The sequence below is a fragment of the Neolamprologus multifasciatus genome, chromosome 5 (assembly GCF_963576455.1).
Source record: "Neolamprologus multifasciatus chromosome 5, fNeoMul1.2, whole genome shotgun sequence".
In the NCBI taxonomy this organism is placed as follows: domain Eukaryota; kingdom Metazoa; phylum Chordata; class Actinopteri; order Cichliformes; family Cichlidae; genus Neolamprologus; species Neolamprologus multifasciatus.
The window spans coordinates 21,240,802-21,262,618 of NC_140443.1; the positions used below are offsets into that span (position 1 = coordinate 21,240,802).

General features: G+C 39.9%; 1 protein-coding gene across 3 annotated transcripts in view; it reads left to right on the forward strand.

The window, feature by feature from the left end:
- Positions 1 to 21,817, forward strand: part of col7a1 (collagen, type VII, alpha 1) — a 68,287-nt gene that overhangs the window by 23,413 nt on the left and 23,057 nt on the right. For all 3 annotated transcript variants that reach the window (XR_014874129.1, XM_085159790.1, XM_085159789.1), the window contains 50 exons: positions 15 to 59; positions 608 to 643; positions 743 to 787; positions 906 to 941; positions 1,083 to 1,118; positions 1,251 to 1,283; positions 1,377 to 1,448; positions 1,538 to 1,597; positions 1,777 to 1,812; positions 1,901 to 1,981; positions 2,909 to 2,944; positions 3,136 to 3,180; positions 3,293 to 3,364; positions 3,502 to 3,546; positions 3,635 to 3,670; positions 3,812 to 3,853; positions 4,044 to 4,124; positions 4,247 to 4,282; positions 4,398 to 4,433; positions 4,675 to 4,755; positions 4,849 to 4,884; positions 5,659 to 5,730; positions 5,861 to 5,905; positions 6,164 to 6,199; positions 6,468 to 6,503; positions 7,003 to 7,107; positions 7,187 to 7,252; positions 7,545 to 7,580; positions 8,098 to 8,133; positions 8,214 to 8,261; positions 8,359 to 8,394; positions 8,879 to 8,983; positions 9,152 to 9,361; positions 9,441 to 9,476; positions 9,569 to 9,613; positions 9,707 to 9,823; positions 9,907 to 9,978; positions 10,464 to 10,508; positions 10,917 to 10,952; positions 13,264 to 13,299; positions 13,378 to 13,422; positions 13,511 to 13,543; positions 13,667 to 13,729; positions 13,867 to 13,902; positions 14,480 to 14,560; positions 14,650 to 14,718; positions 19,642 to 19,677; positions 19,790 to 19,849; positions 19,964 to 20,008; positions 20,091 to 20,126. Coding sequence is in view for 2 of the 3 variants with exons in the window: in XM_085159790.1 (XP_085015916.1) it covers positions 15 to 59; positions 608 to 643; positions 743 to 787; positions 906 to 941; positions 1,083 to 1,118; positions 1,251 to 1,283; positions 1,377 to 1,448; positions 1,538 to 1,597; positions 1,777 to 1,812; positions 1,901 to 1,981; positions 2,909 to 2,944; positions 3,136 to 3,180; positions 3,293 to 3,364; positions 3,502 to 3,546; positions 3,635 to 3,670; positions 3,812 to 3,853; positions 4,044 to 4,124; positions 4,247 to 4,282; positions 4,398 to 4,433; positions 4,675 to 4,755; positions 4,849 to 4,884; positions 5,659 to 5,730; positions 5,861 to 5,905; positions 6,164 to 6,199; positions 6,468 to 6,503; positions 7,003 to 7,107; positions 7,187 to 7,252; positions 7,545 to 7,580; positions 8,098 to 8,133; positions 8,214 to 8,261; positions 8,359 to 8,394; positions 8,879 to 8,983; positions 9,152 to 9,361; positions 9,441 to 9,476; positions 9,569 to 9,613; positions 9,707 to 9,823; positions 9,907 to 9,978; positions 10,464 to 10,508; positions 10,917 to 10,952; positions 13,264 to 13,299; positions 13,378 to 13,422; positions 13,511 to 13,543; positions 13,667 to 13,729; positions 13,867 to 13,902; positions 14,480 to 14,560; positions 14,650 to 14,718; positions 19,642 to 19,677; positions 19,790 to 19,849; positions 19,964 to 20,008; positions 20,091 to 20,126 (2,748 nt within the window). In the remaining variant the exon portion in view is untranslated. The remainder of the gene's footprint in view (positions 1 to 14; positions 60 to 607; positions 644 to 742; positions 788 to 905; positions 942 to 1,082; positions 1,119 to 1,250; positions 1,284 to 1,376; positions 1,449 to 1,537; positions 1,598 to 1,776; positions 1,813 to 1,900; positions 1,982 to 2,908; positions 2,945 to 3,135; positions 3,181 to 3,292; positions 3,365 to 3,501; positions 3,547 to 3,634; positions 3,671 to 3,811; positions 3,854 to 4,043; positions 4,125 to 4,246; positions 4,283 to 4,397; positions 4,434 to 4,674; positions 4,756 to 4,848; positions 4,885 to 5,658; positions 5,731 to 5,860; positions 5,906 to 6,163; positions 6,200 to 6,467; positions 6,504 to 7,002; positions 7,108 to 7,186; positions 7,253 to 7,544; positions 7,581 to 8,097; positions 8,134 to 8,213; positions 8,262 to 8,358; positions 8,395 to 8,878; positions 8,984 to 9,151; positions 9,362 to 9,440; positions 9,477 to 9,568; positions 9,614 to 9,706; positions 9,824 to 9,906; positions 9,979 to 10,463; positions 10,509 to 10,916; positions 10,953 to 13,263; positions 13,300 to 13,377; positions 13,423 to 13,510; positions 13,544 to 13,666; positions 13,730 to 13,866; positions 13,903 to 14,479; positions 14,561 to 14,649; positions 14,719 to 19,641; positions 19,678 to 19,789; positions 19,850 to 19,963; positions 20,009 to 20,090; positions 20,127 to 21,817) is intronic.

Sequence of the window (21,817 nt, forward strand, 5' to 3'; positions counted from 1 at the left end):
CTCTTTCCTGATAGGGAGACAGAGGGCAACCAGGTGAGCCTGGATCACAGGGAGATAGGGTGAGTCACATGACATGAGACTGAATCTTTCTTTGTGTCACTGTTTATTCGTCTTTCTGTTATATGGATCAAGATAACTTTTCACAATATTTGGGGCGCCTTTTCTATAAGATTCAACATTTATTTAAAAAAAATCATTGTGATGATGTAACAGCTGTAGTCCTTTTATGCTACTCACAAAATAAATCAGAATGAATGAATAAGTAATGAGGTCATAAAATGATATATCAAAGAGCCCGAGAAAAGAAACAGTCATGAATTATGATGGATGATGCCATTTTATCACTTGCCAGATGGGAAGGATTTTTAGCATCCTCTCAGCAGACACCTTAGTGATATCACTGATGCTCAGTAGATTGGTACCACTGATGCTGTGCATCGTTTTACCCACACGTATTCGAGCACACCCCAAAAAGGTTTGTAATGTTTTCAGTTGTAGTGTTTGCAGGTATGGCAGTAAGACTCTGTTGATTGCATGTGCTGATTTAATACAGGGAAACTTTCACCGAAAGAGCATGTGTTGAATTTGAACCTTTTTATGTTTGTAGGGGGAGAGAGGACCAGCTGGTGAAACTGGAGGAAGAGTGAGTACTGGTTTAGTTTGTAGTCTTAGTTAAAGGTTAGCATCTTGTGCTTTCAAAAGATTTTTTTTCACTCTTTTCTGAATTAAATGGCCTCCTCAGGGAGATTCAGGGAAGCCAGGCCCTCCAGGATCAGCAGGTGTAAGAGTAAGTGACAGACTGCTATGTTATATTGGCTAATGGCATCTGTGTGCCTTTCCATTTCATGCTTGTTGCATCATCTGCATTAGGAGTCTCACAAAATGGTGTTTCCTTTTTTAAACAGGGTTTACCAGGACCCAGTGGACCACCAGGAGAAAAGGTGAGACTGATATAATTAAGTGCAATGATATGACAGGCAGCGGGTCAATAGAAACATGATTTTGTCGTTGAATGTTTCATAATCTGGTGTAATGAATTTCCAAGCAAAGATGAAAGAACAAGTGAACATGTCTGTTCCCAGGGAAATGACGGTGCACGAGGAGAGCCTGGGAGAACTGTGAGCAATCAGACATGAGAAAATCATCACATACATTCATTTATTCATGCGTTTTTTTGGATATACACTTAATATTCATGACAATCTATGTGTATGATGACAAGCCTTTATTGAATTATTTAAATCATCCAGGTTCAAGGTCTCTCAGGGAGGAAAGGAGAACAGGTAATGTGTAAAATCGCATCTCCTACAACTTTTCATTTTAGTGGAGCTCGCTCAGAGTTCATGGGTGTAACTTCCGGCGCTTTTCACCCGCAGGGGGAGCGAGGCGTACCTGGCCCTGACGGTTCGAGAGGAGAAAAGGGAGAACCAGGGCAGAGAGGAGAGAAAGTGAGAAAAATAGGTTAATTATTGCTTTTAAATGTACATCATTTGCCGTACCTCATAATGGTTTTTGATTTTTTTTCTTATACTGTAAGGGGTCTCCGGGCTCTGGAGGGTCAGGTGTTGCAGGACCTAAGGGAGAGCCGGGAGAGCGAGTAAGTCATCCTAACTTCTCTTTATCAGAGCTACAAAGGGCACAGATGCACTGTTTACAGCTGCCGTGATGTATTCCTGACACAAGCATCAGTTATTCATGAAGCATTCCCTTGTGCCACCTGTTGTCATTCCCAAACCTCTCAGAGCAAAAGTACATAAACATATGCTTTTCCCTCAGGGGCCCGCTGGTATTAGCGGAAAGCCAGGTGCCAAGGTGAGAGGCCGGCTGTGTATGCTTTCAGTTGTTTTTGTTTATTAGTGTCTGTTTGATTGTTTATCTGGTCCTCTTAACTGGTTGTTAGGGAGATCCAGGTGAACCGGGAGAGAGGGGAGAAAATGGACGCGCAGGATTCCCAGGAAAGCCAGGCGTTCCCGGTAAACAGGTCAGAGCGGTGTTTTGGATGACATTACTACCTGACCTTTACTGTGACAAGCAACAGTTTTTTTTTCAAGAGTTTACAAATAGGGTGAAGGTTTGAGTGATAATTTAAGTTTTATTGCGACTCACGTGTAAATATATTTACTGTTGACATACATTTTCTGTACTTAAAATAAGTGTAATAATCAGTTGATAATCTAAATTTATGATATATGGAAAATGTTGTCTGGTTCCACATTAATATTCCTATTATAATATCAACCATATGGTCCAGCCTCTATGGGAAACTATAGCTTCTACTGAAACTTTTATACTCTTTTATTCTTTCACTGGTTTACCTTACACAGTGAAGTACATTATATGGATAAAAGTATTGGGCCACACCTTAACAAGTCACTTTCTATCCTGCGAGATATTCCACAATCCACTAAAATACAACACAATCAATTATTGAAACCAGAAAGATATAGGAACCACAGCAACTCAGCTACCAAGTGTCAGACCATGTAAAGTTACAGAGCTCCAAACCTCCTTGCGTATTAACATCAGCACAATAACTGTGTGTCGAGACCTTCATGGTATGGGTTTTCATGGCCGAGCAGCTCCTGTAGGTGTAATGTGTAGGTGTCCATATACTGTTGCACTTTACTCCATACTTTTCTATTAAGATATTAAGGTTGTCCATGTTGCTCTCAGTGCTGTAATCAAAAATCAACAGCAACCTTCTTCTGTTTCTTTCAACATGCGCCTCTTTCTAATGGTCGTTTTAGAGGTAAAAACAAGTACCCTTTATGTATTCATGACATGTCCAGTGCCTTTCTTTTGTGCATGTGTACTCTCTTCAGATGCTCTACTGGGTTAGTGTCGATTTTGAAATTTAATGCCACAGAGCTTCACACCCCAATAAATTATTAATACCGTTTTTTTTTAGGGGGAAAGAGGAGAGAAGGGTGATGAAGGCATTCCTGTGAGTATAACATCTGCTCTTTCACATTCTTTCTTTTTTCTTTTTACCTTTCATAATATGTTTGTTTGACTAGAATATCATCCCCATCATATATATCCACAAAGAAAGGATCCTTCTGTCATGAATTTTTAGGTGTAGTTCCATCCTTTCTCTTGGCCATTTCCTTTTTTTTTACTTTAATTTTTCATCAGGGTGAGTCTGGACTTCCAGGGAAGCCAGGAGAAAGAGGACTGAGGGTATGACAAATCTCTTTGAAGCATATTTTAAAGTTAAGTTTTCAATCGTAACCTTTAAATTGCCTCATTTGAAAGTTCACTTAACAGACATTTTGATTGATGCTGCACTCAGGGTCAGACTGGTCAGCCAGGGCCACCAGGCGAGAAAGGAGACATAGGAGACCCTGGAGAGAGTGGACGAAATGTGAGACGCTCATTTATGTGTTATCATACAGACAGCTTTTCAGTATGCTCTTGTACTATTCTGTTAAGACCTTGAGAGAAGGAGCTGTGAAAAAGGTCAGCCGCTCAGCACCTTTATTGATCTGTGTTCAATCACAGGGCAGCCCTGGACCGTCTGGACCACGAGGAGAGAAGGGAGAACAGGTATGGTGCTTATTTTCATTTTGGAAATGGGAGATGTGTCTGTATATGTACCGTTAGTGGATTCACACACTTTATTCTCTTCAACCAGGGACTTCAAGGGCCCCAAGGACCACCAGGGACAGTGGTAAAAAAACAGTGTCACAGAACACTGTTTAACAGCCTCCAGGAATCAGCTTAACACTGAATTAACTATTTATAATCCAATTTTGATAACACAGAGGAGGCAGAGCTACATGTGACATTTGCCATGTTTGTTTGTCAACAGGCTGATATCCAGGGCCAGCTGAAAGGAGAGAGAGGAGAAAAGGTGAGTGCTTTTTCTGTGCATGTAGACTCTGAGAATTTTATTTTATTTTATTTTTTACAAAATCAAGTATGTTTGTTTGACCTTTTAAAATATCCTAAATAAACACCAATAGCTGAAATAAGTTGAAAAATATAAGGTAACTGGGTAAAAAAAAGTATATAGCAGCAGATTATATCACTGTTATTCCCAGGGTGATGCTGGTGACCCAGGAGAGCATGGCGGCAAAGGCACGAAAGGTGAGGCGGGGACTCCTGGAGCTCCAGGCCTACGAGTGAGTGTTCCTCATTCTTGCAATTTTTAAATGCAATCTGAATGCACACAGGTCCTGTTCTCAGTAGATTTTAGTATGCAAGAGTGATGTGCCTTCTTGTTCTTTTCCTGTCGTCTATAAAGGGTCCTGAGGGACAACGGGGGCCTCCAGGGACAAGAGTGAGTGGACTTTCCTTCTCTCATTCTCTACATTACAATTATCTCTAATGCATATCTTTAACTGTCTGAATTTCACTGACTTTCAACTATATTTATGTCACGTTGATTTTTATAGGGCGACACAGGAGACAGAGGACCACCTGGAGAGAAGGTTTGGAATCACACAATTGAATCTACTGCTCTCTTCTGACATGTGTAGTTCTGTCATTGTGCTGCAAGGAAACTTCCACTGGTTTTGTTAGTGAAACAGCAGATTTCCAGTAGGAATCTGCTGGCAGAAACATGTGTATAGGGGAAAGTAAGCTTCATAGCAAAGTTAAATCACTTTTACTGCTAACTTACAGACTGTAATAACCATGTGATTTCCTAACTCTTAACTGATGTATTACCAGGGAGAACGGGGAGCATCTGGCTTAGATGGGCGTCCTGGTCTTGATGGTAAACCAGGGGCTCCTGGGCCACCTGGCCAGAGGGTATTTCAGTTTGTCTCATTTTTTACCAAACTATAAGACTCACAGAGTCTCTGTGTAGCTGATGCACTGCATTTGTTTTTATTTGTGCTATAGGGTGATCCTGGGAAACAGGGAGATCCAGGGAGGGATGTAAGTTTTGTTTCTCTCTGTCTTTAAAGATGATTGTGTGAAAGAGGCAATCATCACAAAATAAACACATTATTTTTGGTTGTATTGTTACTTAAGTAGACAGGTATAATTGTTTGCCCCTTCAGGTTTTCATTCATTGTTCTGTTTTAATCATTTTACACTGGAAATGTATTTAATGTAGTTTCAGGAAATGTACTTTTCATATTGTCTGAGATGATCACCGTGCAAATGATTGTTCATGATGGAAATGTCTTCTATAGTTTGATTTTAATGAGCATCCACCTATCCATCCGTTCTCTTCCACTCATCCAATTCGGGGTTGTGGGGTCATTATTTTGCAACATTCTCAATTTTAGTGAGCATATGCACTTGAAGTGGGCGTCCTGCAGAGGGCACTGTGGAAACTGTAAAAAAACAGCTTTTAGATCTGTGCTGAGTTGCGTAAGCCGACTGTAGGGAAAGATGTCTCCAGGCCAGTCCATTATTCAGAGGAGACTGTTATGCAATATTGACCATAATAATGTTATTAAAAGTCCAGAACTTTGAAACTTAGGGTTTATTTAAAAGATCTAAATCCTGGCTTACAGGGCAGTTGTACAACAGCTCTGCAGCTGCTCATGCACATTAAAGTCTATCTAGCGATGACATCTCTTACACAGTGATCATCTCAGAAAATAAACAAATCACATTTAAATCTATTTTGCACTGTATTACAGTGTCTAGTAATTCATTGCAAAATCTACTCTTGGATTATTTGTTGGTTTTTTCTGCCAGGGATTACCTGGACTAGTAGGGGCGCAGGGTCCCCCAGGGCCTGTTGGACCTGCAGGCAATCCAGGGATACCTGTGAGTACCCCTCTATCCCACTCAAAAAGAGACTCCCACAAAGTTCCATCGTCCTGTCTGTCAGGCCTATACATGTTTTTACCGAACTTCCGCTTCCAAATTTCTAATTAACCTTACTTTTATTTGTCAGGGTAAAGCAGGTGAAAATGGCAAAGCTGGACCACCTGGCAAAACGGTAACTCTGACCTCCTGAATATAATATCCTCATAGTTTGATGTACTTGTATAATTGGTAATGGCCTTTTTTTTAATACCTTTATTCTGTAAATGATGTTTACTGATCAAAAGCAGTATGGACATTTATTTCAGGCTCTGCCGCATAATGGTTCGCTTAAGTGAGTTTCTAAAGCAGAGGCACTGAGTGCTCCCATGGCAGACTGGCCATTATGCACTTTGTTCCTGTTTGTTGTAATGCATTTTGTTTGGACTCACAGGGCGAGGATGGCGTGCCAGGTGAAGATGGTAGAAAGGTCTGTGTCTCTTTTATACGATTTAGTCAACATGATTTCCACAGTTTGACTCTGTAAAGGCATCTTACTTGACCCATGGCACGATTTTTGCTAACCAATCCATGCGATTGTCATGTAAAATTGCATGTTACATGTATGTACATTAGACACTGGTTTTTATTTTTACATGATGTGCACATTAAGAGTGGATTAAAACAAGAAATAATTTAGCATAATTTAGCAGGATTATTTTTGAAGATTGTATTTAATGTCTATTTCTAATCTACAGGGCGACAAAGGAGAAGCTGGAGCAGCTGGAAGAGATGTCAGTTTTCACAAACCTCTTTCATATCATTACTTTTCAAAAATGTGTTTGTTGTCAGTTTGTTTTTTATATATCTTATCGAGATGCCTTATATCGCCCTGCCTTCCTGTTATGACTTTATTGCATATCAGCTTTCCGTCCTTTTTTTCTCCTGATCACTTCCCCCTTCAGCTGTATATTTGTCAGCCATAGTTTGTTCTAAAATTGACATCGGCTTCTCACTGCTGAATCAATGGGCTCCTCTGAAGAAGCTATATAAATTCACCTCTAATGATCTAGCTTAGCCTTTAAGTGGAGTGACTTCTGAGTGGAATCCAGAGGGGTGCCAAATGTCAGAGTGCCGGTTTCATGTGCAAATTCATATTAATTATCTCTAGAACATCAGTGGAGGGGTGGCAGCGGCCACCTGCTTTGATTTTATAGTTCAGCCTTTACTATAGTGAAGGAGGAAGAAAGTGTGTGGGGTGAATTTCAGTTGTGAACAGCATGTGTTTTTCAGGGCCGTGACGGGGAGAAAGGAGACCGTGGTCCTTCTGGGCCTTTAGGCTCCCCTGGTCCGCCAGGAGCACCTGGATTACCTGGCAGCATTGGTCCTCCTGGTCAGGTGCGAGTGAAGCCAACATGTGAAAAATAGCAAAGTTAATTTGGCGTTTTGAATGAAACGGGATGTTCCCCTTTCTCAGGTTGTGTATGTGAAAGGAGCTGAAGCAACACCAATCCCAGGTCCACAGGGGCCCCCAGGAACGCCCGTAAGTGTGCATCACCATTCTTATTGCCGTTGTTGGCGCTGCTGAAACTAAATTGAGCATCTTTTAGTTAGATTCTTTTAGCTTATTTATTGGAGAAATATATATTTTTAAAGAAAATAAGTGGCAGTCAAATAATTATTACTGTCCACTATATTCTATGTATGTTGCTCTTGTTATCCCCAAAACCATGAGCCACCAACATCCACAAGCAGCAGTTATGTGTGTCATATCTACACAAGTTGCTGTTAGCTGCCAGGGTGTCTTCATTTTTGTGTCCCCGTTTTCCTTTCAGGGTGTCCCAGGAATCCCTGGAGCTGCAGGAACCAGAGTAAGTTGTAGTTTCGAGATGTTTTTTCTTTTTTTTTCTGGGCTTTTTTGTATTAACTGGTGTCCTGCTTCTGTAGCTGAAACAGGAAGTGAATGGAAATGTGATTATATGTAACAGCAGCTACAGTCTTTCACCTTCTATTCTTACGAGAACTCATTACACCTCAAGACTCTTTAGTTGGCATATGACATTCACAGTCCTCTTTGAACAATTAACTTACCATTTAGTTAGCAAGTATAAACTGGAGTACTTTGAACTAACATGTTATTAAAGCTGACTAATAACAACTCACACACACACTCTAACATCAAAGTTACATTACTAAAGAAATAAGCCCTGCTTTTTTTTTTCCCATTTCTGGAGTATTTTTCCTTGCACAAAAGAAAGATTGCAAAGATCTAAGAATCATTTTACTGTGATGCCGTTATTATTGTGCGCAGTTTGTTATGATGATATTGCAGTGCGATTCCCTCCTCACCCTCATTGGTATTTGTCATTTTTTCTTTTTTGTTTTCAGGGAGAGCGAGGTCTGCCTGGCCTGAAAGGTGAAACTGTAAGTGAAACATTCAGTGAAAATGTGACATGGAGGGTCCACTTTTTTTTTTTGACTCCTTCATATCTTGTTATGTTTAGGGAGACCCAGGAGAGGATGGAGCACCTGGCAAACCCGGGACGTCAGTGGTAAGACATCAGCACATTGCCTGTCATGTAATTGTCAGTTGTTAGTATTTTACATTTCTACATCTCGGTTTAATAATGTCTCCGTGTTTCCTGCCAGGATGTACAGAAAGCTCTGGCAGGCTTTGGTATTCAGGTAGGTGGACTCCTCAGATGACTAACTCAATTTGAACACGATTTCTTTTGGCTTTCACTTGCATGGATGGATGGAATAATGGGGAAAAATGCAATTATCTAAACAGTCTTAAAATCAGCACTTACTCTTGCTTCTGTTATAGCTTATAGAGAAGAACATTTCCTGCAAATGTATGCAAAGTGTTATATTTCCCACTTTGTTCTTGCAAATCTCATCATACCATTTATGTCTGGCCTTGTTTCAGCAGCTCATTTAGTCCAGTAAATGTTGGCATGAGTCTTTCATTTATTATGCACATACACCTGCTTATATATTTTAGAATTATGCCTGGCAGGTTAAAGTGACACTGTTTATGAGCAGTTTTTGAGCTGCTGGGATGAATTCTAAATGACTGGTTTTATCTGGGGATTAAAACATTTTGCAGATGGGCATCTGCTGCTGAAAGTTATAAAGCTTTTCCGTTTTGGATTTCTGCTCCACACAGGTGTCTGATCTGAAGAAGGCTGTGGACAGCAAGGACACACTTTCAGAGAAAGGTGAAAAGGGAGATAAGGGTGAGCCTGGACAGAGAGGACCATCTGGAGCAGATGTAAGTGTGACTAAGCATCTTCGAGGATTAAAGTGAAAAGACAAAATGATTTGAAGACTTCCAGTCAGATAGAATGAAGCATCTTGTTTGGATTTTTTTTTTTTTAGAGTGTAATTAATCGAATGAAATTGACAGAGAAATCGTTTTTTTATTCTGGTTTTGCCCTAGGGTGCTCGTGGTTTTCCTGGAGAGAGGGGCAGCAAAGGAGACGCAGGGGACCGAGGACCTGTGGGACCGGCGGGGCCCCCAGGCAGAGCCATTGTCGAACGAGGGCCAGAGGGACCTCCGGGGCCTGCCGGGGAGCCTGGCAAGCCTGGGATACCAGGTCTTCCTGGACGAGCTGGGGAACTAGGAGAGGCAGGAAGGCCAGGAGATAAGGTGGCGAGGAGAGTTGGGCAACCAAATGGGGTCTCTTTTTGTGGCATCACACTGATGACATTGTATATTTGTTTTTTAGGGGGAAAGAGGAGAGAAAGGTGACAGAGGAGATTCTGTGAGTCCTCTTATTAGGTTGATGGTTTCATTTCTTGTTTTAGTAAATTTCCTGGTTCTTGTAGTTAACTGATAGTTTGTTCTGTTTCTCAGGGTCGGGTTGGATTAACAGGACCAGCTGGCCCGCCAGGTCAAAAGGTAAAATAGTTTTAGTTATTGTTGTGATAAGATATTTAGTAAATGTAGAGTAAAAAAAGGATTCACAGATATGTATGTGATTATGGTTTATAGGGAGAATCTGCTGACTCAGTCCTGGTTGGGTCTCCTGGGGCTAGAGGCCCTCCTGGAGTATCTGGGTTGAAGGGAGAACCTGGTGCTACAGGACCGTCAGGACCTAAAGGAGACCGCGTAAGATTTACGCATATTACACACATCTTGTGTCACATCGTATGTGTCTTAATATGAATAAACAATTGGAATGCGCCTTACAGGGTTTTGTGGGACCTCGAGGTGATAAAGGTGAGGGAGGAGAGCCAGGAGAAAAAGGCCGTGATGGCTCACAGGTGAGCTGCCTCTCAAATGGAGCCTTGATTAAAATATTTTGTTACTCCAATCATTAACTTAAAATGTGTTTTAAATATTCTGACTACCACCTCCTGCTTGTTAGGAAGATCAGTGATTAAAACATGTGATCCTAACATCTGTCCACTAAATATTACACTATTGAAGGCTGCTGGTTGGCTTAGCTTAGTTTAAAGACTGTAAGCATGGGGAAACAGTTAGTCAAGCTATGTCTAAAGCTATTAAAATTTCTCTTCCGCCTCCTTAAATTCCCACTAATTCAAACATTGTTTCTTGTTTATCTTGCAAAACTGAAACGTAAAGATGACTTGTTGTGTTCATATTTGTTGATGTTCAGCTAAATTGCATTAAGAAAATTTGCTGTACAGGTATTCTTCGAAAGTGTTATTAAGTCTAATATAAAACTATTATGATAATTACTATTATGAGATTTGTCAGGATACAGATATGTGGCTTGCTATTGCAGGGAACACCAGGAGCGACTGGAAAACCGGGCCAGGATGGGAAACCGGTAAGTGGACTGCTCCCTGCGGGATGTGTGGCAGAGGTTTCTGAAAGTTAACTTGACTCTTACAACACTGTACTTTCAAATTGTCATAGTGAAAACGATATAGCATTGATTTTGTAAATATGTATTCTAAATATTAATTTCAGCTGACTTGGTAAGTGTGTGTATTTCCTTATATCACTGATAATCATTCACAGACATAATGAGTCTATAATCTATTGTTTTCAAAGTATGTAACAAGTAGGAACCACATCTCTACAAAGAACACATTAAAGTTTCATCTTTTTTCCCCAAAACACACTTTGGGGAAATTCTGTAAGTCATGGTTATCATCAGTCATGGTAAAACCAAGGAAAGATAAAGGAAAATATTCCTCACACTTTTTGTTTTCCTCCCTGCGTGTCTGAGCAGGGTTCAACAGGGCCTGCTGGTCCTCAAGGCCAACCAGTGAGTAACCAGTAACACAGTCTGCTTCTTTTAGGCTTGATCTGCAGAGTTAAAGCTGCAGGCTGGCTGCAAGTTCAAAGCCAACGGAGCTGTTTCCCTCCTTGGGCCGAGGCTTCGTAGATCCTTAGGCAATAACCATGTGCAGCTGTGCGACTAACGCCTCACTCTTTAACTTTCTCTCTCTACCTGTGTGCGTCTTATCTATGTCCATTTCCTTTTGTGTGTGTTGTTCGTTTCCCCTTTTTCGTCACTGTTCTCCACCCACCTGTCCCCCCCTCCCTCCTGTCATCCACTTTCCTTTGTCTGTCATTTCTCCAGGGCTTCCCTGGGTTCCCAGGAGTTCTAGGCAGACCGGTAGGTTCTCTGCTGATGGCTGGCATGCTTGAGCTTTTGGGGAAATAGGTATAAAAGGTTTGGAGAATCTGTCCTTGTAGTATCAGATATAATTAGGATTCGACCAAAACTGATGAGACGCTGATGGGCAATAGCTTACAAAGCAAGCAGGGTAAACAATAAAGCATGATTTAACACCAGGAGCACAACCTGTCATCGGGATGCACTCGTTGTCATGTACCTCCCAGGCAAATTTCACCTCTTTAATCTTAATTCATTCTTATTAGAATCATGATTCTGGGAGCTGAGGTCTGGGATAAGAGTCAGACCTCGAACAGTTCCTCATGAAATGTCCAAAAGGATCTGTGTCAAACTCAAGGACTACATTTTGAAGCAAAAAATTTAAATGTGTAAAATACCATAAATTTGTTAGACGAGATGAAAGCAAGTTGGCTGACAACCTCAGCCGCAGCTCTTATGTACAGTAGTGTGGGGAATACTAAACTGGGTGCACTCCAGAAAGTACGGTTGATGATTCGCTCAAATCTGCTTATCATGCTTGCAGCTGTGCCTGATGTCTGTTGTTTGCTTATCCCTTGCACAGTGCTGATTTTTCAGAGCTTACCATGCAAGTGTCTCCTTGTTGACATTTCAGATAATCTGTTTGTATTGTTCTACCTGTTGTCCATCAATTAAGTGCTTGTATTTTATGTTTCCTATAGAGACATGTACATATGACAGTATTTATCATTCCAAGTTGTAGATTTTTGGGTACAGAAAAAGTGTGCACCTTTTTAAGTACTCAATTTTTCTAAACATATTTATGCATAAATATGTTGCCTAAAGGAATAGTTCTACATTTTGAAAATGAAAGTTATTTGCTTGCTTCCTGGGAGTTGACTGTATACAAAAATTGATCTAGCCAAAGTCTTTCTTTCCCACTGTCTCCAAGTTTTTACTCATCTGTTTGCTGGAGTTTTCTCTGTATTATTGTAGGGTCTTTACCTTACAATATGAAGCAGCTTAAGCGAGTGTTGTTGTGAATTGGAACTACATAAATAAAATTGAATTGAATGAGAGGGTGAAGTTATCAGCTGATGCTAGCTTGCTTGGTCAGCAAGATGATCTATAGATTGCATGCGTGCAAAAAAGGTAGTATATGTAAAAGCATGCGTCAAATACTGGGGCAGACTTTTTGCCTCTTTAAGCCTGAATAAAAATTTAATAAGTAAGTTATATTAAAAAATTAGTTCATTACATTATTATGACAACTAAAATTAGCTTTAAAGGCTACCATTTTTAAAAAAAATTATCTGTACATTTTATCATTTTAACATGTATGGGGTTTTTAACCTTTAAATATGAAGCCTCAGTTTTAGGATTTTTTTTTTTTTAAGTGATCATTTTTTTTACCTAAGGATTGATGGATATAAAATGCAGTTAATAGATGCATGCTAATCATTGTTAATATACAAATATATATAGAAATAAAATGTCTACGTACTCAATTTTGGAACCTGCCTCAGTTTTGTGTTTCATAAGCTTAACCTTTGGCGTCATTTCTCAGCTCTGGATTTTGCTACTCAGAGTTGGATGAAAACATCACTTTGTTACATGTAAAGCTACTGCCAGTAGTCATTTAACTTAGAGTTAAAGACTAGAAACAGACACCTCAAAAATACATAAACTCATTAGCTGATCTGTACACAGTTTAATATTCACTCATTTGGTTGTTTTTTGGAGCGGTTAAATGCAGAATTGCTTGTTTCTTTATCAATGATCATCTCACTGGGAGTGCTGTGAATGGAAACTCCTAGCAGAAAGTTATATTTAGCGACAGACACGGCTGACATTCTTACATAACTCTCAGGAACAAAGCCATTTAGCTTTTAAAAATGTAAAAAAAAAAAAATCCTTTAGCATGTGGCCTTTGTGCAGATGTTCAATTTTTTATGTGACTTTGTGACTTTGCTTATAGGGAAACCCGGGAGAGCCAGGCATTAGGGGGCCGACTGTAAGTATGACAAACATGTCACACACATTCAAAGACTCTTATTCACAGTTACCAACGTTGGTGATGTGTTTTTAACAGGGTCCCATGGGTCCCGCTGGGCTGCCAGGTCCACCAGGTGTAAAGGTGAGTTCAATACATTATCAAAACTTTAGTGTGCAACAAGTAGATTTTGGTTTGTTTATCAAACTCATAAAACTTTTGTTTTTTACAGGGTAATCAAGGAGAAGCAGGTGTTGGTGTACAGGTATAAATTTTTTTACATTTTATATAAAATGCATTAAATTTCTCCGGGACCGAATAATATAACAATGCACACAGTTGTGATGTACAACAGATAACCCTGTGAGTTTATTTCTCATCTCTGCAGGGTCCTCCTGGTGCACAGGGGAGCACAGGTCTGCCAGGACCAGCAGGTCCCCCAGGAGCTGTGGTATGTGTTCCCACAAATCATAACTTCTCAGCAGGGGAAAATAATTCTGTCATGTTTTCTCGTGAAATTCATTTAAAATCTCACGGTGTGTATCAAATGTGTTCCTTCGTACCACTGTAACTTTTTTCTCCCTGCAGGGTCCACAGGGGCCTCCGGGACTGCCAGGGCAGGTGGTGCGTATTTGGTCTTAATCCTGCTGCGGCTGCAATGTGTCACACAGTGAGGAAATGTAAACGTGAAAAAAAGTCTTGACCCTCAGGCAGTTTTGTTGTAGCTGAAAATAGGGAGGTGATTAACTGAAAATGCCAAAACATCTGTACCAAGATTTTGCTGACAGCTTGAGCTGCATAGGGTTTTTTGGGATATCAGACCCTTCTTTCTTTTTTGGGGATATATCAACATTTCTACCATTATTATTTCTGGTTTTCTCACACATCCACATAGCTAACTGCTGGATTTGTGTAATATGTGTTGACTGTTGTAGACTAAATATATTAAAATGTGAAGCGCTTTTATAACCTGAAAATAAGTGCTGGCATACTTTGATAAGAAAATCAAACAAAATAGATGTAAGTTCATTTATCTGGCATTGTGTGCATTATTTAGAGTCTTATTGTGTAGACCATAACTGATCAATGATGTAAAGATGTGAATTTAACACAGGCAGCGATTCAGATTGAATGAGTAAACGATCTTTAGTGTGAGAGTGATAAACACATTCACATATACTAAGGCATTTCTGCTCCTCAGGGTGAAGCAGGCAAACCTGGTGTTCCTGGAAGAGATGGGGTGCCTGGCAAAGAAGGAATACCTGGATTACCAGGAAAGCAGGTTTGAGTTTATGTCATATTGCTCACCGGTGGCAGCACTATTAAGTGTTTTTTTTTCTCAGTGTTAACATTGTGTAATTTGTTCCTCAGGGCATTGCAGGACCTCCAGGCCAGGCTGGCCTGAAGGGGGAGCAGGGAGACAGCGGGCCTCCAGGGAAGGTGAGCAGATGTTGCGTCTAGCGAGCAATCTCTTTCTAAGAGACACAGAAAATGCAGCTAGTTTTTTGGTTGTTTTTATCGGAAATAATCCAAGCTACAGAATGGTTTGTTGTATGAAGTAATAATTTAAAAAAGTATAGCGTTATTATTAGATTGAAGAGCTTTTATCTGACACCAGGGGGTTCTATTCTGAGTCCTCCTTTAGGAGAAGTAAATGGTAAATGGACTGGTAGTTACACAATGCATTTCTACTCGGTTGAACACAGTCTCATTCACAGAGCACCTTTTTTTTTCTATGCCTAAGTACTTTTCTAACATTCAGACACAATCTCACACTCCAATGGAGAGAACTCAGGGTTCAATATCTTCCCCAACAATACTTTGTCATGTGGACCGGAGAAGTCAGGGAGTCGACCCATTGGAAAGCTGATCCACCAACTTTCCAATAATTCGATGACCCGCTGTACCAACTTAGCCACAGCTGCATCTTAAAGCATGAACCTTAGCCCGAGTGGGTTCCAGATGTGTTCCCCTGTAAGTCCACTCTTCTTAAAGAGAAACTGGAGTACTACTGTTTTATTTGTAGATGATAGCCATGATGCTGAGATGGTTTAATTATGCTGACTGGCAATGTGACACATGAGGATAATCTAAGAATTTAATATGGAAAAGGTTTGATTGAGAGCCAGTATATTGTCAGAGCAATTGGAGAATTTTGGGGTCGTTGGAACTGGAAACTGTAATTCATGAGGTCAACACACAGTCATAAATTGTGTTGTGGAGTAATGCCAGATAAATGTGGACCTGCTCTCATTTCTGTCTGAACACATTTCTGCCTCTGCATATTTAAACAGTCAGGCCAACTGTGCTCTTCTAACCTTGGACATTTTGAGCTGTTTGGAGTGGTCGCTAATTCCCGAATAGGTGAAACACAAAGCAGTATCTCTGGGGTGTTTAAAAAAGTCTTTTTTGAGTATTTAATCTTAATTTCTCTCTAAGACCATGTGTTTTATTTTACAGTAGGCCGTGTCTCCAGTTTATGCTTTCCTATAATAAACTGGATATGGTGGGACTTTATGGTAATAGAAGAATTCAAGCTTCCTGTGCAAAGTGTCAGCTGTGTTAATCTGTTATATGACTAAACATCCCTGCACAAAAATGTTCTCATCATTATAAATTAAATCATTGACAGATAGTCTCCAAACCCTATTTTATGTTTGCAGTCGTTTTCCAGCTGAATGGATGACACAGACCTATACCTCTGCATTCATCCTTTTGCTTTCATCAGCATTAAAGTCCTTGATGAATTCCAGTGTGCCACATCTATTGGCAGCTCTCAATGCTGAAGGCCAGGCTTTAACACAACCACCGTGGCTGACAGATGAGTTCACATGCGTTAGGTCAAATGCCATTCCCTTTTTATGTGCACTGTCTGTCACTTTAAAGGTAATTTTTTTTTTTTTTTTTTTTTATTGATCTATAGATTTTTGTTCCACAGTTTTATTGTTTTTTGATTGGGAAATCAAACCCTGTGTGAAGTAAGACATCTTTGTATACCTGGAGTTTATTATTGACTTGTCGGGCAGTTGCTATGCCTTGTAGTTTATTCTATTTTAACCACTAATATAATGATAAACCTAATCAAAAATGATCAACATTGGTATACTGTTAACGAATGGTGGGAGACATCTGTTAAAGGGGATTGTTTGGCTTCCTTGTGTTGATTCTGTCAGTGAGGATGGAAATTAAGCCAAATTCTTGCAGGTGAAAACTAAAAATGACAGAGAAGGACACTTACATAATGTTCCCTGTTAACTGCTTCTCACATTATCACATTTTCCACACTTTAATGTGACTTGAGTTTTTATTATTGATGGTTTGATGGATTCTTTTAAAAAATTCTAATAATGAAAAAACAGTGTACATTAATAGTTTTAATTGTGGCATAAGCTCTAATTAAACTGTTACTTTTTGTAATGAATTTCCTCCAATTCAGTCTCAGCAGATCTGACTTGTTTTAATGGCAGGCTGTTATGGTGTTGAATTTTGCCACCCTTTATAAGGGGTTTACATTAACATAGTGTACAGTCTAGAATGAAGTGTGTGTTACAGTGCTGGAATTAACTAATTTGTTTTTAAGAACAATACCAGCGGCTTGTTTTTCCAATTATTGAAACGCAGTGTTTCAAAATTCTGAGTTATCCTATATTTTAAAACATAATTTGGTTCTGTTCATTTAATCTCGAGATGCAAACATTCAGACAAACTATTGCAATGCCACATGCTTTTCAAGCCCAATAACTTGGAGCTTCTTTAACATAAGATATTATAAGATAAGATAAGATAACTCTTTATTGTCATTGCACAGTCATACATAGTACAATAGCACAATGAAATACGTCGGCACTACATATAACGCAACACGACCCGATACGACACATCACAACGCAACACAAACAACACAACACAGTATAATAACTTAGTAATAACTTAGTAATAAATTTGCATTGATTAGGGCTATTGCCCTGTTGTAAAAGCTGTCCTTGAGTCTGTTTGTTTGGGACCTCAGCAGCCTGAATCTCCTGCCAGACGGCAGCAGCTTAAACACCCGGTGTCCTGGGTGTGTACAGTCCCGTAGGATGCTGCGTGCCCTCTTGAGACAGCGAGTGCTGTACAGGTCCTTCAGGGAGGAAAGAGGATGTCCAATGACTTTTTTGGGCCATATTGATGACCCTCTGGAGTGCCTTTCTGTGTGCTGTGGTGCAGCTGGAGAATCACACACCGATGCAATATGTCAGCACACTTTCAATGGAGCAGCGGTAGAAGACAGTCAGCAGCTCCTTCTTCAGGTCCATTTTTCTGAGGATTCTCAGAAAGTGGGCACGCTGTTGGGCCTTCTTTAAAACCGTAGAGGTGTTAGAGCTCCATTGGAGGTCTAAGTCTATGTGCACACCCAGGAACTTGAAACTGGAGACCCTTTCCACACACTCGCCATTGATGCTGACAGGCTGCAGCTCAAACTTCCTCCTTCTGAAGTCAACTACCAATTCTTTTGTCTTGGTGGTATTGAGGTCCAGGTTGTTGTCTACACACCAATCTGTCAGCCTCTGAACCTCAGCTCTGTATGCCGTCTCATCTCCCCCAGAGATGAGCCCCACCACGGTGGTATCATCTGCAAACTTGATGACTGCGTTGTCCTGGTGGGTACTAACACAGTCATGTGTGTACAGAGTGTACAGTAGAGGACTCAGTACACAGCCTTGTGGTGTTAAGGCTGAGGGGTGAGGAAAGATGAGGCCCCACTCTAACTCACTGTACACGGTCTGACAGGAAGTCTCTGATCCAGCGGCAGGTGGTAGAAGAAAGTCCGATTTCCAGCAGTTTAACTATTAGTCTGTCCAGGAGTATCGTATTGAAAGCAGAGCTAAAGTCAACAAAGAGCATGGCATGGTCTAAGGAGCTAGGAGAGAAAAGAGAAAAGCATCTGGACTTCTTTAAGTTGCCTGAATTCAGAAGTGAAATGTCTTCAAGGAAACTTAAAGAAGTCCAGACACTTTTCTTTCCAAGCTCCTTAGACTACGATGACCTGGTTGACTGAGAACCTTCACAGACACATTATGGCATGCTTTTGAAAACATTATTAATTCAACGTTGTAGCTTCAGCGTATAGAAAACATTCAAAAAGCACCGGTATTGTCCGTGTTGCCATGAACTGGTTCACTTCCGATGCCCTACAACACTGAAGAAGATGCATTTAGTGAAAGACATGAAAAATAAAACTATTTATGAAATGGATTTGTTTTCATTTTTCTTCCTGAATGGTTATATTCATTCAGTTTCTTGAGTGACTCTGATAACCTGCTATATACAACTTGTTCATCTGCTCAGGATTTTTCTCCAACATTTGTTGACACACACACACACACACACACACACACACACACACACACACACACACACACACACACACACACACACACACACACACTCTTCACTTAAGGGTTGCGCTCACTCGCTTGACTTACAGAAATTTCCAGACTTTCTGTAACACCAGAAATCTCACAGAAGATCATCAACAGCCCTCAATTTACTGCGGCAAGAAAAGAATGATCTACTGTACATTTCATCAAGTACAGTTCATTCAGTTCTGCTATAAAGTATCACACACCTAGAGAGTACTTCTATATATTTTACGTAGACATTTTATGTTTTACTTCACATTGTTTTTGTGTCTTTTTTGTGTCCAGCTCACAACAAGAATGATCTTTAGCTGCTTTATATTTTAAGGTAAAAACAATGTGATATGAGAGAGAAAAGCTCAATGACCTGGTGATCTCCGGTGAGCAAGCAAGTGACAGCAGGGAGGAAGAACTCCCTTTTTAACAGGAAGCGATGCCTGTGTTCTGAAGCACAGTACTTTTGTAGTTTGTCTGTCACACTCCATAATGTGCTCCATTTATTCCACTTTGCTTCCTTTATTCTTCCTTATCAGGGTGGTGAAACATGTTTGAACACCACAAATAAAAACAGAATTTTACTTCTGGATTTAAGCATTTTTTTTGAATCAGTCCTTACAATCCAGTCTTTCTTAAATTGCCTTTAAAATATTGTTGTGTACAAGTGATAAGACACACTGGACTTGCATCTGCAGGCTTTTGGCAGTGAAGCTGAATAGATTTTCAAATGTTTTCACAGTCTGCTGTGCTATTCTTAAACAGTGAGTGTGCATTTGTTGGCTGTCCGTCCTGAAGACATTCTGGCTCTTAATATTCGAGAGCTAGAAGCAAAGATGATTAAGCTAATATGATACTTAATACCAAAGCTTTTAGGTACACGTTGGCATCTTTTAATGAACAACAACCCACATCATGCTGTGCAGGTAATTACTGTTATTTTCCTCCTTCTTCTGTACTCTGTACACAGGCTGTGGCTGGACCTCCTGGACCCAAAGGAGAGAGGGTGAGTCACTCCTATTGCCATTAATGTAGAAGTAGCTGCAGCATGAAGTGACGCAATAGAGCAGCATTTACAAATGCAGCTTACAGCACTTTCCTGGTTCTGATTGATGCAGGGTCCTCCTGGTTTAACGCTGCCAGGCACAGCTGGAGAGAGAGGTCCAATTGGTGAAAAGGTGAGTCTGACCAAACTGCAAGCTCCCCCTCAGTGAGTGAGAGGGACAGACTGGAGATGTTAAGTGCTTTTTCATTAAAATTGTATATCTGAATGCACAACTGCTGTCATTTAGGGTAACAAGGGAGACAAAGGTGTTGCTGGCATCAAAGGAGAAAGAGTGAGTACGATAATGGGACCAAATAATGACGTACTTACATATACAAGTATGAATGTACACAATGTGCTGTCTGTCTTACAAGGGACAAGCTGGTGAATCAGGAGAACCTGGAGAAGATGTGAGTAATCAACTTCCACTGCCCAACTGGATTTCACAAAGTCATATTAGATTTTTTTAATGAACTCTTAGTCATAGTGTTTATTGTTTTATGGAAGATTTGCAATGCTGATGTCAATAGTAGTGTGTAATTTTGTGTAGTTTCACATAAACAAATCCAGTGATCCATTGTAGTCGATGGTATTAAAGTCAGTTTTTATTTTTTGGGAAAATTCATCAAATTTTGAACAGTTTGATTTGTTTAAAATGTCTTCTATGCCTTGATAAATATTAGTACAAAAATAATAAAATGTATATTATATGCATATGTGTATGTAATAAGAGGAGAAAAAGTATTCAGTGCCGCCCACCTCATGCATATGTGAAATCAGTTTTAACAACTTGATAGCTGATTTACTCCGAAGTCAAGTTATATAATCATGCCTGAATAGTTATTTTTCTAAAGCATATAAGAATGCCACGGCCCAGTTTGAAATCTGTATACCCCATCTCCATCAACAGGTTTTTTCTTGCCATCACATCGCCTTTAACCAGTGACATGATACAAGATATTTTATGAAATAAAAATAGGTGACAAAATTAAGCATAACATGTCATTTGAAATTGGAGTTTTCATTTAATTTTATTTATGAGATATGATCAACTTTGCAATAATTTGGTTATAGATCTTTAGGGTAGTGCAAACTAAATTACAACATTGTTTTGTTTTTTTATTTATGCAAGTTTCAAAATTGTTTACACAGTCACAAACAGCGGGACAGAAGAGCACAGACAATAAAGACAGCAAAATAAAAATCAAAACCAAAAACAGACACAAAAAAAGGCAACAAACCCAACAACAGCATACACGGCCAGCACTTATTAAGAAATTACAACATTGTAAAAGAAAACTAAATGACCTCTTATGCTACACCTTTATGGCTCACTAGAGCCCATACATTGGGGAAACACTGGTCTATAGACAGTGTATCTAATGTTACAGTCATACTAGAGAAAACCCAGGTTGGAGACAATTGTTGCACTTTGTGTAAATGCGTTTGCATTGTTGTTGGCTTTGAAATTGTTCCTTCCGAGTTGGAGCCCAGGTCTGTGACCACGCAGAGTCAGCTGCTGTCTTTAAAGTGACTTTGGTGTATCCAGACAGCGACGAAAGAGCAACAAGATGGAGTCGGTCTTCTACCAGTTTGTGATTGAATGGGGTCAAGTTAGCAATTACACACCATCTGTTTGTGAAAATACAGTGATTAACTGAGATAAATTGGTGGAAATCTCAAATCTGTTGCTATCTGTTGCTGCCTACATACACAGGAATTCACATTACACAGAAAAAGACAGTAATTACTAAACAGAACCTCATAGAGCTGAAACAGAAAAGAGTGACGTAATTGTTCCACTATGGCAATTTAACTGTAAAATGACATAAGGCTTTATACCTTGCTTTTATATAGAAATATAACCAGAATGCAACCAGTTGGAAACTAGATGAGTTGTATCTCATATTGCAAAGAGGCGTGTTACAAATATTTGTAAACTGACTTGGAGTGATTTTAGATATCTGGATATCTTGGACAGCAGTTATTTGCATTCCTTTTCCAGTGTGTCTGAGAGTGATTGAAGTCAGTCTCATTTGGATGTTATTTATTTGGAGAAAGTTTGCTTCCCACCACACAACCTGTGCAGCACCTTGCAACT